Source organism: Prunus dulcis, chromosome 4 (assembly GCF_902201215.1).
Source record: "Prunus dulcis chromosome 4, ALMONDv2, whole genome shotgun sequence".
Lineage (NCBI taxonomy): Eukaryota > Viridiplantae > Streptophyta > Magnoliopsida > Rosales > Rosaceae > Prunus > Prunus dulcis.
Genome location: NC_047653.1, coordinates 5982291 through 5997228, shown reverse-complemented (window position 1 = coordinate 5997228; position 14938 = coordinate 5982291). Strand labels below are relative to the sequence as shown.

Sequence of the window (14938 nt, the reverse complement as noted above, 5' to 3'; positions counted from 1 at the left end):
CCAAACGCAAACTAGAATCTGGAATGCAGAACTGATTCCCTTGAAATAAAAAACCATCATGTATGAATCTGATATGATAAAATCAAAGCGTAGGCCTGCTTCCACATCACGAAAAATAGGGGCAAAGTATGGGTCAGTAGATAACAAATCACGTATAGAATTAAAACCCAAAACATGGTTCTTCATGGTGATGAGAAAGTTTGTTCTCCTGTTCAGAGCATCTGCTACTCCGTTCAAGGCACCTGACTTGTGCTTGAGAACAAAAATAATTTGTTGCATATATGATGCCCACTTCATATTATTTCTCTTCATAACTCACAGAGATGAAAAGACTCTCCATAAGTTTATTCTTGAACCAAGATAACTCCCACATGTGAAGAGACACTTATTTAGTATAGGTTATTAAGACATTCCTCATGCATGAATGCGATTCCAACGGTCCATGTAGGTAAATGCAAACCGGTCTGCATGAAGATATCTTCCAATTTTGTTTCTGATATACTTTTCCTATACAAATATGTGAGAACAATTAACTCAAGTCAATCGAAGTTCAAAGTCTCACAGATAATATATTGCAACTAATTTATTTAGTTAGTTTGAGTAAGACTAATTAAACAAACTAATTTTGACCATCTAAAACTTGGTTCATGAGTTGGGTTGATTAAGCCTCTCTCTTTGGAATGTTCCACTCTGGTATTTGAGACGCTACAAGAACAGAGGAATTTAGTGACAACCTTTTCAACTGCAGGGATTTTAGTCAGCAGCAGAAACTTGTCTCCCTATGTAATGAATCTTGAATTTAGGCATTTATACATATATACCAAAGTGCTTTCTATTCAAATAATTCCTACCTATTCATCGGCAACATTTTAAGATTTTTCTTTCTCAGACTCGTAAAGCCTGCATGAAGGTTGCTCAATATTCTTCAATATCAATTCCAGCGGATATGAAGGAAAAGGCCTTCAAATATAGTGTACAAGTTCAAATCAGTAAAGGGAGCTTTTGATCGATTGTCCCAAGTAAATTAAGATGATCATGTGACCACTTACAAATATTACTTTGTAAAAAGGAATATTTATATCTTAGAATAAAAGCCCTTTTTTTTTTTTTTTCAGCAGAATGGAATATATATATATATATATATATGATAAACAAACAAAAGTTTACCCTATGGAATAAAGGCAGTTACTGATATTCCAAAGTATTTTCCAACCCAGTTGTTGCTATTTCATGCTTGACATGAGCATGCATGAGAAACTGACAACTAAAGAAAAAATAAATAAAAGTTCACAGGACATCTTTCTTGGGTAGCAAGCACCTTCAATCTCATCTAAACCTTTAGGCCCTGTTTGGTTCATGAAAAGGAGATTTGTGGATGGGAAGTTCATAGAAAGGAGATTTGGGAATGGGAAATCAATTACTTTCCCATGTTTGGTAAGTCCAAGCATGGAAAATCGTTGATTGGCCCATGTAAAAGTAGGGGGGAAAGTGAAGCCATCCTCCAAACTTGAGTTTTGTTTTTCCTCCTTATGGGAAAGTTTGGGAAAATGAGCCAATATTAAATAAACATTTTTCATGACCATTTTGTCCCCATTAACAATTTAGAATTACAATATATCATTAAATGCATTCTTTTTTTTTTATTTGATTTAATATGGGTATAATTGAAAATTTATATAAACTTTGTTTTCCATTCCTATTCAAAACAAACATGGGAAAAGAAATAAAGTGATATCTCCCAGTTACTTTCCCCGTATTACCAAACGTGGGAAAAGAAGTTTCCATTTCCTATCTTTTAGAAAATGACATGAGAAATGATTTGCTCTCAAATTTGTTCCGTAAACTAAATTGGGCCTCAGCGTGTTACAGAATGCTATGAAAATCATAGGTTTATATGCATGCCATGTAAATGACCAACCAAGCCTTGTTTTTCTATCGGTATAAGTAAAAACTAAGCATTGGATGGAAGAAGTGTATTGAAGAGATGGGCGGTCGGTCCTCAAGACGACGGAGGACTCCTTCCCCACCACCACCTCCTCCCCCACCACCTCCGCCTCCTCCTCCCCCACCGCTGCGGCCTCCTCCCCCACCGCCTCCTCCTCCACCGCCGCCGCCGCCTCCCCCGCCTCCTCCCCGGCCGCCGCCACCGCCGCCGCCGCCACCGCCGCCTCCTCCCCCTCCCCCACCGCCGCTTCCACACAACCATGAAGCTATTTTGAGAGATGCTGACTCACCCATCAACAAATCCTCAGTGGAAAACCTTCTTGAACAGCTCCGTGCTGGAATAATCTTAAACCAAAAGAGAAAGGTAACCCCAGCATCTGAAATTCAAACACTATGCTCAGATGATTTAGTTTTGTCTTGTGAAATGTGATGTTCCAGTTCGTGCCGAAATTCAGCTCCAAATCAAAATATATGGGGCTTTTAATTTGATTTAAAGACGGGAAACTTGTAGTTGTAAGTGAACTTAGAAACCAACCATCTTTGGTTATGTCATTATTCTGTTATTGCAGAAGTATTGGGTTGACAAGAAGTCCAACAACTGCTTTATGGTGTATGCAAGGGATCTCTCGATCTCTTGGGCTGAAGATGATCGTAACTGGCTCTGGCCCTCCCTGCAAGAAACCAGGTACCAAAAACTTCAATACATAACTTATTGGTTTCTCAGTTTCTCCAGTCCTATTGAAGTTGAAACAGATAAACGCAATATACACAAAAAATAATAATAATTAAATAATAATCATAAAATGCTATCAGTACTCTCAATCCTAACTCAGGTTTCATTGCAGTGGTGTCTTCATTGATGCTGCTGAAATGATTAATGAATGTTGGCTAGAAGTGCATGGACAATTTGAGACTACAAAGCTGTCACCAGGAACTCTGTATGAAGTTGCGTTTGTGGTCAAGCTGAAAGCTTCAGCTGATGGATGGGATGTTCCAGTGAATGTCAGTCTCACTCTTCCAGATGGTAGCAAACAATGGCATGAAGTTAAGTTGAAGGAAATCCCAAGAGAGCAATGGAAAGAGATTTTGGTTGGCGAGTTTAGAGCATCACCCGAAATACCTGGTGACATGGAGTTTTCGATGTATGAATATGATAGTGGGAAATGGAATAGAGGACTTGTTATCAAGGGTGTTATCATTCGGCCTAAAAATTAAGTTGCAGAATACTCAGCTTTGCTTATGAGCAGAGATATGATTTTCTGGGTTTTTCATATGAAGACAGATCTGAGAGAATTGCCTACGTAAGAAATAATAAGAACAGAATAATGAAACAATGATACAACTTACATTTCTGCTTCAATTAGAACCAGGCCAATTCGAATTTTAATGGCTGGTAATTTAAGACATAAGCAGGAGCAGCTGTCATCACATATCATCATCACTTAACTTAATTTGGTTCAACCACTATTAGCCCATTTTCAGTTTCATTTCATTTGGTGAGAAATATTTGATGGCATTGGCAACGTTCTTACCAAGCTTCTCAGGTTTTCATCACCAATATCATTCCCACAACCACATTCTAACAAGAAGTTGATATATCTGACTCCCTCAGCACCTGAAAGTTGAAATCTTCTCAAATTTTCCCATGATTTCACAACACACGTACAAACATTCCAAAAACAAGGTTTTTTTTTATAAAAAAAAAAAACTGATGCTGCCCATGATGAGCAACATGGCTCAATTGACCAAGCTGCCAACAAATGGATGATCTCATTTATTTAACTTCCTTCTTAAGTTTACTGTGTCAAGCTATATAACTTCCTTCTTAAGCCTGCATGAAGGTTGCTTAATATTCTTCAATATCAATTCCAGTGGATATGAAGGAAAAGGCCTTCAAATATAATGTACATGTCCAAACCAGTAAAGGGAGCTTTTGATCGATTGTCCCAAGTAAATCAAGATTATCATGACCATTTACAAATATTACTTTACAAAAACGAATATTTATATCTTAGAATAAAAGTCCTTTTTTTTTTTTTCTTTCCCTGCAGAATGGAATATATATATATATATATATATTGCCTTTTATCGAGAGATTCCTTAAATAATTTTATTTAAAAGACGCCTTTTTTTGATATGGAATAAAGGCATTTTTTGATATTCCAAAGTATTTTCCAACCCACTGCTTGCTAATTCATGCTTGACATCAGCATGCATGAGAAACTGACAACTAATTAAGGGGAAAAAAAAAAAAAAGAGTTCACACGACATATTTCTTAGGTAACAAGCTAAAACTTTCATCCCCATCCAAACCTTTAGTGAGGTACACAATGACCAACCAAGCCTTGTTTTTCTATCTATATAAGTAAAAACTAAGCATTGGATGGAAGAAGTGTATTGAAGAGATGGGGGGTGGGTATGGGCCAGAGACCCCACCGCCGCGGCCTCCTTCCCCACCACGGCGGCCTCCTTCCCCACCACGGCGGCCTCCTTCCCCACCATGGCGGCCGCCTTCTCCACCACCGCCGCCTCCTCCCCCACCGCTGCTTCCACCCAACTATGAAGCTATTTTGAGAGATGCTGACTCACCCATCAACAAATCCTCAGTGGAAAACCTCCATGAACAGCTCCGTGCTGGAATAACCTTAAACAAAAAGAGAAAGGTAAGCCCAGCATCTGAAATTCAAACACTATGCTCAGATGATTTAGCTTTGTCTCGTGAAATGTGAAATATTCCAGTTCGTGTCGAAATTCAGCTCCGAATCAAAATATATGGGGCTTTTATTTTGATTTAAAGAAGGGCAACTTGTAAGTGAACTTAGAAACCAACCATCTCGGTTATGTCATTATTTTGTTGACTATTAATTGTTAGCATTATCACTGTTATTGCAGAAGTATTATTTTGATTTAAAGAAGGGCAACTTGTAAGTGAACTTAGAAACCAACCATCTCGGTTATGTCATTATTTTGTTGACTATTAATTGTTAGCATTATCACTGTTATTGCAGAAGTATTGGATTGACAAGAAGTCCAACAACTGCTTTATGGTGTATGCAAGGGAACTCTCGATCTCTTGGGCTGAAGACGATCGTAACTGGCTCTGGCCCTCCCTGCAAGAAACCAGGTACCAAAAACTTCAACGCATAACTTATTGGTTTTCTCATTTTCTCCAGTCCTATTGAAGTTGAAACAGATAAACGCAATATATACAAAAAATAATAATAATTAAATAATTATCATAAAATGCTATCAGTACTCTCAATCCTAACTCAGGTTTCATTGCAGTGGTGTCGTCATTGATGCTGCTGAAATGATTAATGAATGTTGGCTAGAAGTGCATGGACAATTTGAGACTACAAAGCTGTCACCAGGAACTCTGTATGAAGTTGCGTTTGTGGTCAAGCTGAAAGCTTCAGCTGAAGGATGGGATGTTCCAGTGAATGTCAGTCTCACTCTTCCAGATGATAGCAAACAATGGCATGAAGTTAAGTTGAAGGAAATCCCAAGAGAGCAATGGATAGAGATTTCGGTTGGCGAGTTTAGAGCATCGCCCGAAATACCTGGGGACATGGAGTTTTCGATGTATGAATATGATAGTGTGAAATGGAAGAGAGGACTTGTTATCAAGGGGGTTATCATTCGGCCTAAAAATTAAGTTGCAGAATACTCAACTTTGCTTATGGGCAGAGAGATGATTTTCTGGGTTTTTCATATGAAGACAGAAATGAGAGAATTGCCTATGTAAGAAATAATAAGAACAGAATAATGAAACAATGATACAACTTACATTTCTGCTTCAATTCCCAGGCCAATTCGAATTTTAATGGCCGTGTCAAGCAATATAATAGATACAAATAGCAAGAGTCCAACACACTCTTCATTACAAGCGAAGCATATATGAAAAAAGTGAAAATGTTACTTTATTCAATGGGATTAGCTTCAACGTCAGATCTCGTATTAGATGGTTACCTAGCTACAAGACTCTGCTCATAATATTATTCAACTTGGTCCGGGGGAGGAGTCTCTCGAGAGACTTTTCGCTATCTATTATAAAGTGCCTAAATTCACATCAATTATATTAGAGATGCCAACTGATTAGTATATTTTCTTATTTTATGTAAATACATAAAATCAAAAGTGGACTTAGAATAAAAAAAGTTGAGCCACATTTACAGCATATGTGGTCTTTTTACATGGAATAAAATGGCAGAAAAGCTTGTATAAAACGGGGATAAAATTATTTCGCTATTTCCAATCAATTATAGACTGTTAGGTGGAAAAGTTATCACGCGTGGCATTGTCGCAACGGGCCGAGGATAGCAAAATAATGTTATCCCTATTTTACACAAGTGTTTCTCATAAAATGGGCCATTTTAGAAAATCAATCAACGACCACATAAATAGAATGCACACCTCGTTGAATATGAGGAAGCCCCAAGACGAAGTCCATATTGACATGTACCCATGATTGATCAGGGACTAGCAATGTCATGTACAATCTTGCATTAGTTCCTGCACCACTAGACAACTTGCACACCCTATAACCTTCCATAAATCTAGTAAAGTCGCGCTATAAAGACGACCAACTCTCTAAAACAACCGTCGTTAAAAAGGAAAAATATGACACATATTAACAGAACAAGGCCGCAAGATAGACATACAATGACGAAAATTAAAATAAGACGCCGTTAAATATCATTTTCACGACAATAAAAAATATGACGTCTTTAAATACATTAGAAGACGACGTTATTGATACGTACTACGTCGCCTATATAGAAATAGCCGTCTAAAATAAATTTTCCACTTCGATTTTTCTATAAAAGATGACGTGAAAATAGTTGTCAGTGTCATTATTTACGACGTATATATTTATAGAGTAGACGTTGAACAACGAAACAACGTCGGTTACAAATATATGAGAGCCGTATTACAAAATTTATACGTCCTATTTTCAGAAATAAACAACGACGATAAATATTAGACGTTGTTAAATAAAACAACGTTGAAAACAAATAAAAACAGACGTGTTTAGTTTACTAAAGTTTTAAAAAATAGTCGAGGATGAGAATAGACGACCAACTCAAACAAATAACCGTCGTTAAAAAGGAAAAATATGACACAGATTAAAAGAACAAGGCCGCAAGATAGACATACAACGACGACAACTAAAACACTACGCCGTTAAATATAATTTTTACGACAAGAAAAAATATGACGTCTTTAAATATATGAGAAGACGACGTTATTGAAATCTACTACGTCTCTTATTTACAAACAACCGTCGTGAAATAAATTTTCCACTTCGATTTTTCTAAAAAAGATGACGTGGAAATTGTTGTCAGTGTCATTATTTACGACATATGTATTTATATAGTTGACGTTGAAATGCGAAACAACGTCGGTGGAATTTATATAGTCGACGTTGTATTTATATGTATTCATTACTCACGCCGCACTTATTAATGTAGACGACGTTGAACTTCTAAACAACGTCGGTTCCAAATAAATGAGAGCCGTATTATAGAACATATAGACGGCGTTGATTATGATGAGAGCCGTATTACAAATAACGTCGTTTAATTGATATTAGACGGCGGTTATAATGAATTACCGTCGAAATTCATTTCGTTCCTCTTCGTTTATAAAAGAACTTGCGACGTGGAAAATGTATGATGACGTCGTATTTTTTAACGTTCAGATTATTTATCTCGTTTTTTAGGCGTCGGTATTATGGGATTGGAGTCGTGTTATTTAGAATTACATGGCGGTTCTTAATCCTTCCCCGACGTGATATCCTGAATAATTGCTTCACAAAAGCGTCGTGGTTCTTCATTGTTACGTTGCTTTAAGACGTCGGTAAATATGCTGAATAACTGGTTCACCATAACGTCGTGTTTTATTTGAACAGACGTCGTTTTTTATGCAGAATATAATGATGTAATCTAGAACCAGTATTTTTTGCACTGATTGTTTTGTGGCCAAAACCTGTATAATGAAAGTGAAGAAATCACATTACAATATATTACAAAATTAATGTCATACACTGCCAATTACATAAGCATCATTCAATCCATATATCTTCACACCCACCTCAAATATTTTGACCACCTAACTCACCCACCAGTTCATCAAATGTGTCAACATTTGGCATCCCTCTAGTAAATGGCTCACACTCAATTATCACATCACCTAAGACTTCATCACCAATAACATCATTATATTCTCTATTAGGCATTGATAACACTACCGACCAACCACGATGCATCGGGTCGTCAACAAAAAAATATTTGTTTGACTTGAGAAGCAAAAACAAATTGGTCATTCCTATGTCCAATTTTACTCAAATCTACAAGGGTAAATCCAAGTTCGTCGACTACAAGACCAGAACTATCTATCCAATCACACCTAAAAACTGGGATTGTAAACTTTTGGTAGTCAAGGTCCCAAATTTCTTGAATGACACCATAGAAACCCATATTTGAGAGAATTGGGTTTTTATCCTTGGCACTAACAACTTGCATGGTATGTGCAAGTAAATAAACTCCACTATTTTGAGTTGTCCGCACATCATCTTGTGCCTTGATATTGAATTTAATACCTTTAATAAGATAGCTCTTATATAATGGCACTGCCATGTTTGGACCAGCTGCTAGCCACCTTAAATTTTCTGATACGCCATGATTGTCTTCCTCAAGTTCACTTTGAACCTGCCAATTAATCATATCTTAATTCAATCTAACATAGAAATAAGAAGAAAATTAAAAGAGAAATATGTTATTCAACAACATATACCTTGAAGCGTAGCCATTGAATGAAAGTGCTATTGTGCTTATCCTGCAGCCACTTTGTTCTCTTTCTAAATTTTGGATAAGCGGTCTTGATGTGGATCATATGTTGCCTACATGACACGAAAAATTCAAGCATTACGGTCCCAAATATATAAGATAAACATAAGAAATAATTTAAAATGGAAACTTAAAGAATAAAACTCATACGTACTCGATATAAGGTAGGACTTCCTCCATATTCTCCAAGACATATAGATGTGCTTGATTCAACAGTCTTTGCACATATAGCATTGAAGAAGAAGCACAAACGAGTTATTGCATACCTTGCAGGTTTCTCCAAAACAGAACGAATTGCCACAGGGAGCAATTGTTGCATTAAGGTATGACAATCATGTGATTTAAGGCCAAGAAGTCTTGAATCTTGTAAAGATACAAGATTTTTAATATTTGAAGAATAACCTTCAGGGACCCTACAAACTCAATAGTAATTAGGGAATCACATGCTGCACCTGCATCTCTGCAGACTGCCATAAAGGGAACAAGACTATTTTTTTTTTTTAAATTTATAATTTTTGCAAACTACAAAACTCAATAGTGATTAGGGAATCACATGCTGCATCTCTACGCAAGAAACCAACATATACATGAAACCAAGCATGAAACCAACATATACATGAAACCAAGCATGAAAACAATAAATCCATTCCCAATTCAACATAACATAGGGTGATTAAAAGATCCGACAAAATTAAATCCATTCCCAATTCAACATAACAGATAATGTAATCCATGAACCCATTAAACAGAAAATCCATGAACCCATACCTATAAGCACATTATTAACATATCGCAAAGCATATACCTAAAACCCTTTAACAAAACAACCTAATATCATTCAATGAATTTACAAGGGGAAGATAGGGTTTGTACTTACAGGTTGGACGAGATCACAGATTCGACGGAGCCTGGAGAGTGCAACTTTTAATTAGAGCAGAAGTGAGAAAGCGAAATGTTATGTTGCGCGAAATCTGAAAATTTTAGGGTTCAGGGTTAGAAGTATAAGAATAAGAGCCAAATCTAAAAAATTTAGTTCGCGCGAAAATTTTTAGAGAGCGCGCTCTTTAAAATGTTGAAAAAAAAACCATGGCGAAAGTTCTACAAGAACCGACGTAAATGTAATATTCCACGACGGAAACACTGAACGTAAGGCCGTTTATTTTGAAGCTTCATTTTTTGGATTAATTTTAAATTTATTTTGAATATTTTTATATAAAGACGACTGAAAAACCACGTCGGGGTTAAGAAATTAAAGACGTTGTAAATTATAATAGACGACTTACATATTAAAATGACGTCGTTTAAAGTGGAAACCATGTCGTATATTTTACTACACGACGTAACATATGTATTCCACGACTCAACCACCGTCGTTAAAAATTAATACCCTAAACCCTTAAAACTAAATTATACAATTTAAAAAATTAAGTTTATAAAAGGGTTTATGGTTTTACAACCTAATATATACCCTAGACTACCCAAAAATTATACTTTAAAAATAAACCCCAATAAATAAAAACCCTAATCTCTAAACCCTAGACTCTAAACCCTAAACCATAAAACTAGAAGTGATTTTATGACTCATCAAAAAAATTTTGTTTTGGAAGGTCATTTTAAATTTTTGTTATTCAAAATGAATTTTTTCAAGGTTTAGGGGGAAGAAAATATATCAATGACTTCATAGGAGTTGACTTTGCATTTTTCTGATTTATTTTAAATTTATTTTGAATATTTTGATATAAAAATAATAAAATATTCTTATCACAATAACAAACCACGTCGGGGTTAAGAAATTGAAGGCGTTGTAAATTATAATAGACGACTTACATATTAAAATGACGTCGTTTAAAGTAGAAACCATGTCGGATATTTTACTGCACGACGTAACATATGTATTCCACGACTCAACCACCGTCGTTAAAAATTAATACCCTAAACCCTTAAAACTAAATTATATAATTTAAAATTTTAAGTTTATAAAAGGGTTTATGGTTTACAGCCTAATATATACCCTATACTACCCAAAAATTATACTTTAAAAATAAACCCCAATAAATAACAACCCTAATCTCTAAACCCTAGACTCTAAACCTAAACCATAAAACTAGAAGTGATTTTATGACTCATCAAAACAATTTTGTTTTGGATGGTCATTTTAAATTTTTGTTATTCAAAATGAATTTTTTCAAGGTTTAGGGGGAAGAAAATATATCAATGACTTCATAGGAGTTGACTTTTCATTTTTCTGATTTATTTTAAATTTATTTTGAATATTTTGATATAAAAATAATAAAATATTCTTATCACAACAACAAACCACGTCGGTGTTAATAAATTGTTGACGTTGTAAATTGTAATAGACGACTAAGTTGTTCAAATGACGTCGTTTAAATGAGAAACCATGGCGGCTATTTAACTATCCGACGTAAAATATATATTCCACGACTTAACCGCTGTCGTTACAAAGTACTACCCTGAACCCTTAAGAAATTGAAGATGTAATAAACCATAAACGACTCAATTGTTCAAAGAACGTCGTCTAAATATCCTTTTACGTCGGATTTGTTTAAAACGAAACAACAAAAAACGACGGTTTTTTACTTTATTAGGTCGTTGGAAAAGTATTACACGTCGGTTACGCAATTTGTATGTTTGTTTTTTTTTTTTAATTTAAGAAAACCTCAACAAATTTTTACATTATATATTATAGACAAAATTTGTACATTATACATAAATATCAAGTGTTCAATAATTCCCCTGTTCAATAATTTGGCAAACAAACTCTGCCCATTCATTCCGGACTTCATCAATTGCTTCTTGGGGGTATGGCGCTTCCTGGTTTCCCTTGGCATACTGCATAAACAATGACTATTAGGGTTTATAAATAAAAAGAAATTCAATCACAGACGACGATATTTTTCATAACCGACGTAGTATATCTATTCAACGACGGTAATTTTACATGACCGTCGTTGATAATACAAAAAACGACGTGAAATGTATGAAGGTAATTTCTTCTTACCTTCTTCTCAAACGCCAAGGAAGGATCCATGATGATGTCCCTCATGAAGCGCATCACATAATACCCGCATTCGACACTGCTGGGTTGCTTTGGTGTGCCTGACAGAGTTTTCCAAATTACTGCTTTACGGCCTGCTCTGGCTATGTGAGAATTATATATTTTTATAGCACTGTTCACGATGTTTTTGGCCTCTTCATCGACCACACGATTTCCGGGCAGAGGATCCAGAAAATAGGCGGTTTCCCTCTTTGCTCTCACAATCAGCAAGATCCAATGACGGCTGCACAAAATTAATATAAAAACGACGGTTATTTACAAAAACGACGTATTATAATATTTCACACGACGAAATAAAGTAGCAATCGACGACATTATATATTTATCACGACGATAAATAACTACCGACGTGGTTAGTAGTTTCAAGCGACTCAATAAAATAAAACACCGACGTGGTTAGTTTATACGCTGTCATTTATTGAAAATCATAAAAACAAAATCCTGTTAAGGAGACTAACCCTGGATTGTAAGGCATCATGAAAATCTGTTCACCGTCCGTCTTCTGAAGTCGAGCTGCTACCAATCGTGATCTGTCAGCTATTGTGCCAGAGTTGGCACTAACTGTAGCAGGGTCGATAAAGCCAACCATGCTGCACATATTTGCTTGTTTCAAAACATCATGTAAGTACCTAAATACATAAAATAATATAAACAAGTCAGCACAAAAAACCACACGACGGTTATGTATAACAAAACGACGTATTATAAAATTTCACACGACGTACTGAAATAGAAAAGGGCGTTATAATATATTTATCACGACGGTACATACTAACGACGTGGTTAGTTAGTTAAGACGACGCAATAAATAAACCAACGACGTATTATTTTAGAATGACAAACCTCATATATACAGCAACCACGGTAGCTCCTATTTCTTCCATGCCTGCAAATTGTGTAATATCTTCAGGCAGGAGGAAGGTATCGCGTTCACGACCAAACACCTCCTTATCAATTGTAAATTGCGGGGTCTTATCCTCAGGCACGAGTGTCGTTTCCACATAACGACAAAGGGTTTTTAAAGAAGATGGCGCCTCCATATTTGAATAATCACCAACTTCAATAACCTGTTTAAAGAAATAAAAAAAATGACGTGGTAATTCAATAAAAGCGACGGTTTAAGGAATAAAACGTCGTCTGAAAAGAATTTAAACGACGGTGAAAAAACCGTCGTGGTGAATAATTTATTACGTCTTAAAAAAAATTCCGCCGTCTAAGTTGTAAACAAACGACGGTTTAAAGAAAAATATCGACGTCTGAAATTTTGAAAAACAAATAAAAAAGGCAAAGTTATGTGAACATACCTTGTCGTCATGCTTTTCTTCATCTTCTTTCTCCTTTTCATCTTGTTTTTCTTCTTCCTTCTCTTCATCTTTTTTTTCTTCTTCCTTCTCTTCATCTTCCTGATGTTTCCCATTTTTGGCAGTATCATCCTCAAAATGTAGGGATCTCACATCACCTCCAGAGCAGCTTGCTTTGTCGGACATTGGATTTTTGGGACTTTGGCTAATTCTTGGTTTAAGCATGCTTGGATCAAAATTGGGAATTAATTGGGAAAGCTGACTCAGGAAATGCTCCCTCTCAGCCTCTACCAATTGTTTGGTTCTAGCCTCCATCCTTAAGGCCTCTTCCCTTGCCTTAGCCTCCATCTTTTTAGTCTCTTCTTGAAGGAGAACTCTTAAACTGTCCTTCAAACGGTCGTCAAAGCTCATCCTCTGTGGTTTGGGTAAATTGAAATACTGCCTTGGGGAAATCCCAGCACCTACTCCTCTCACTCTGCCTGGATGCTCGGGGCCCAAAGCCATGGTCAGCACATCATTGCTGCCATATACACTGACTTTGCCTTCCGAGACTTGTTTTTGCAATTCATCCTAAAACAAAGATATATAAAAAAGTAAGAACAAAAAAACACGACGGTTATTTATATACAAACGACGTATTATATAATTTCACACGACGCAATAACATATAAACCGGCGTTATTATAATTTATCACGACGGTAGTTATACCGACGTGGTTAGTTTTTTAAAACGACGAAATGAATAAACCACCGACGTCTTATGCTATAATTACAGAAAACAGAGTAGTGATTCCTGATTTAGACCTTTAACGACGTTTTTTAAAAAGTTTCGACGTGGTAATATCATTCACACGACGCGAAAATGAACCACCGACATCTTATGCTATAATTAAAGAAAACAGAGTAGTGATTCCTGATTTAGACCTTTAACGACGTTTTTTAAAAAGTTTCGACGTGGTAATATCATTCACACGACGCGAAATATAACATAAGACGTAATAAGAATTATTCACAGTTTAATAAAAATTTAAAACAGAGTGAGTAGGCTTACAATTAATTTTGCTTTCTCTGCCACCTTTGGATCGGGGATGTTACCATGTTTGTCCTGTCTAGCTCTCTTCCATAAGGTAGATCGATCAATTTCTACCCCAGGCATGGTTTCCTCCAATTGATCCTCCAATCCAGCATATCCTTTTCGAGACAATCGATGATTGTACTCAAGTTTCTCCCTAATCTGTGCATGTTGAGAATGCACAGACTCAAAATCTTTGGATAACCTTGAAGCTACAAAGGCATCCCATTGTGCTTTCTCTATGAATTTATATGTTTCAGGGGGTTGGCTTAATTTCTCCTTGTCATTGGTGTATGGAAGGATATAATGCCTCGTTAGTGTAGACTTGAAATCCTTCCATTTCTTGGCAGCATAAGATAAAACAGAGTTCTTGCCCCCTTGACCTACCACAAAAGCCATGTCAACTGCTTCCCAAATCTGCTCCTTTATATCCTTGGGGATTTGAGACCATTTCATGTCCACAAGTGGAACTCTGGAGCGTGCCAACACACCAATGTAGGACTGCATCTCACTATGTGCTTGGCCAATTCCTTTCCCCCTTTTATTGTACTCAACAATTGGCCTCAGTTTCTGAAGTTTTCTCTTCACAACACGAGGCATTGTGCTCATACCTCGACCAGACTTTGAATCATCAGAGATTGTTGTCTGGCTGGTTGGTTCTGTCTCAGCAGATGATGAAGCAAACTTCATCTTC

General features: G+C 36.2%; 2 protein-coding genes across 2 annotated transcripts; both read left to right on the top strand.

Moving 5' to 3' along the window:
- The first annotated feature begins 1984 nt into the window (after positions 1 to 1984).
- On the top strand, positions 1985 to 3290 carry LOC117625182 (protein PHLOEM PROTEIN 2-LIKE A1-like). The gene is made up of 3 exons (XM_034356788.1): positions 1985 to 2308; positions 2514 to 2629; positions 2790 to 3290. The coding sequence occupies exons 1-3, from the start codon at positions 1985 to 1987 to the stop codon at positions 3157 to 3159; spliced, it is 810 nt and encodes a 269-aa protein (XP_034212679.1). The 3' UTR covers positions 3160 to 3290.
- A 1042-nt stretch (positions 3291 to 4332) lies between these two features.
- Positions 4333 to 5730, top strand: LOC117625917 (uncharacterized protein PHLOEM PROTEIN 2-LIKE A4-like). Its single transcript, XM_034357508.1, has 3 exons — positions 4333 to 4607; positions 4953 to 5068; positions 5230 to 5730. The coding sequence occupies exons 1-3, from the start codon at positions 4350 to 4352 to the stop codon at positions 5597 to 5599; spliced, it is 744 nt and encodes a 247-aa protein (XP_034213399.1). The 5' UTR covers positions 4333 to 4349; the 3' UTR covers positions 5600 to 5730.
- The last annotated feature ends 9208 nt before the right edge of the window (positions 5731 to 14938 follow it).

Bases quoted from the DNA above. Each gene is read 5' to 3' on its own strand.
- LOC117625182 (XM_034356788.1), top strand. From the start codon at position 1,985: ATGGGCGGTCGGTCCTCAAGACGACGGAGGACTCCTTCCCCACCACCA. The intron at 2,309-2,513 runs GTAACCCCAGCA...CTGTTATTGCAG, and splicing joins TCTTAAACCAAAAGAGAAAG to AAGTATTGGGTTGACAAGAA. The intron at 2,630-2,789 runs GTACCAAAAACT...GTTTCATTGCAG, and splicing joins CCCTCCCTGCAAGAAACCAG to TGGTGTCTTCATTGATGCTG.
- LOC117625917 (XM_034357508.1), top strand. From the start codon at position 4,350: ATGGGGGGTGGGTATGGGCCAGAGACCCCACCGCCGCGGCCTCCTTCC. The intron at 4,608-4,952 runs GTAAGCCCAGCA...CTGTTATTGCAG, and splicing joins CCTTAAACAAAAAGAGAAAG to AAGTATTGGATTGACAAGAA. The intron at 5,069-5,229 runs GTACCAAAAACT...GTTTCATTGCAG, and splicing joins CCCTCCCTGCAAGAAACCAG to TGGTGTCGTCATTGATGCTG.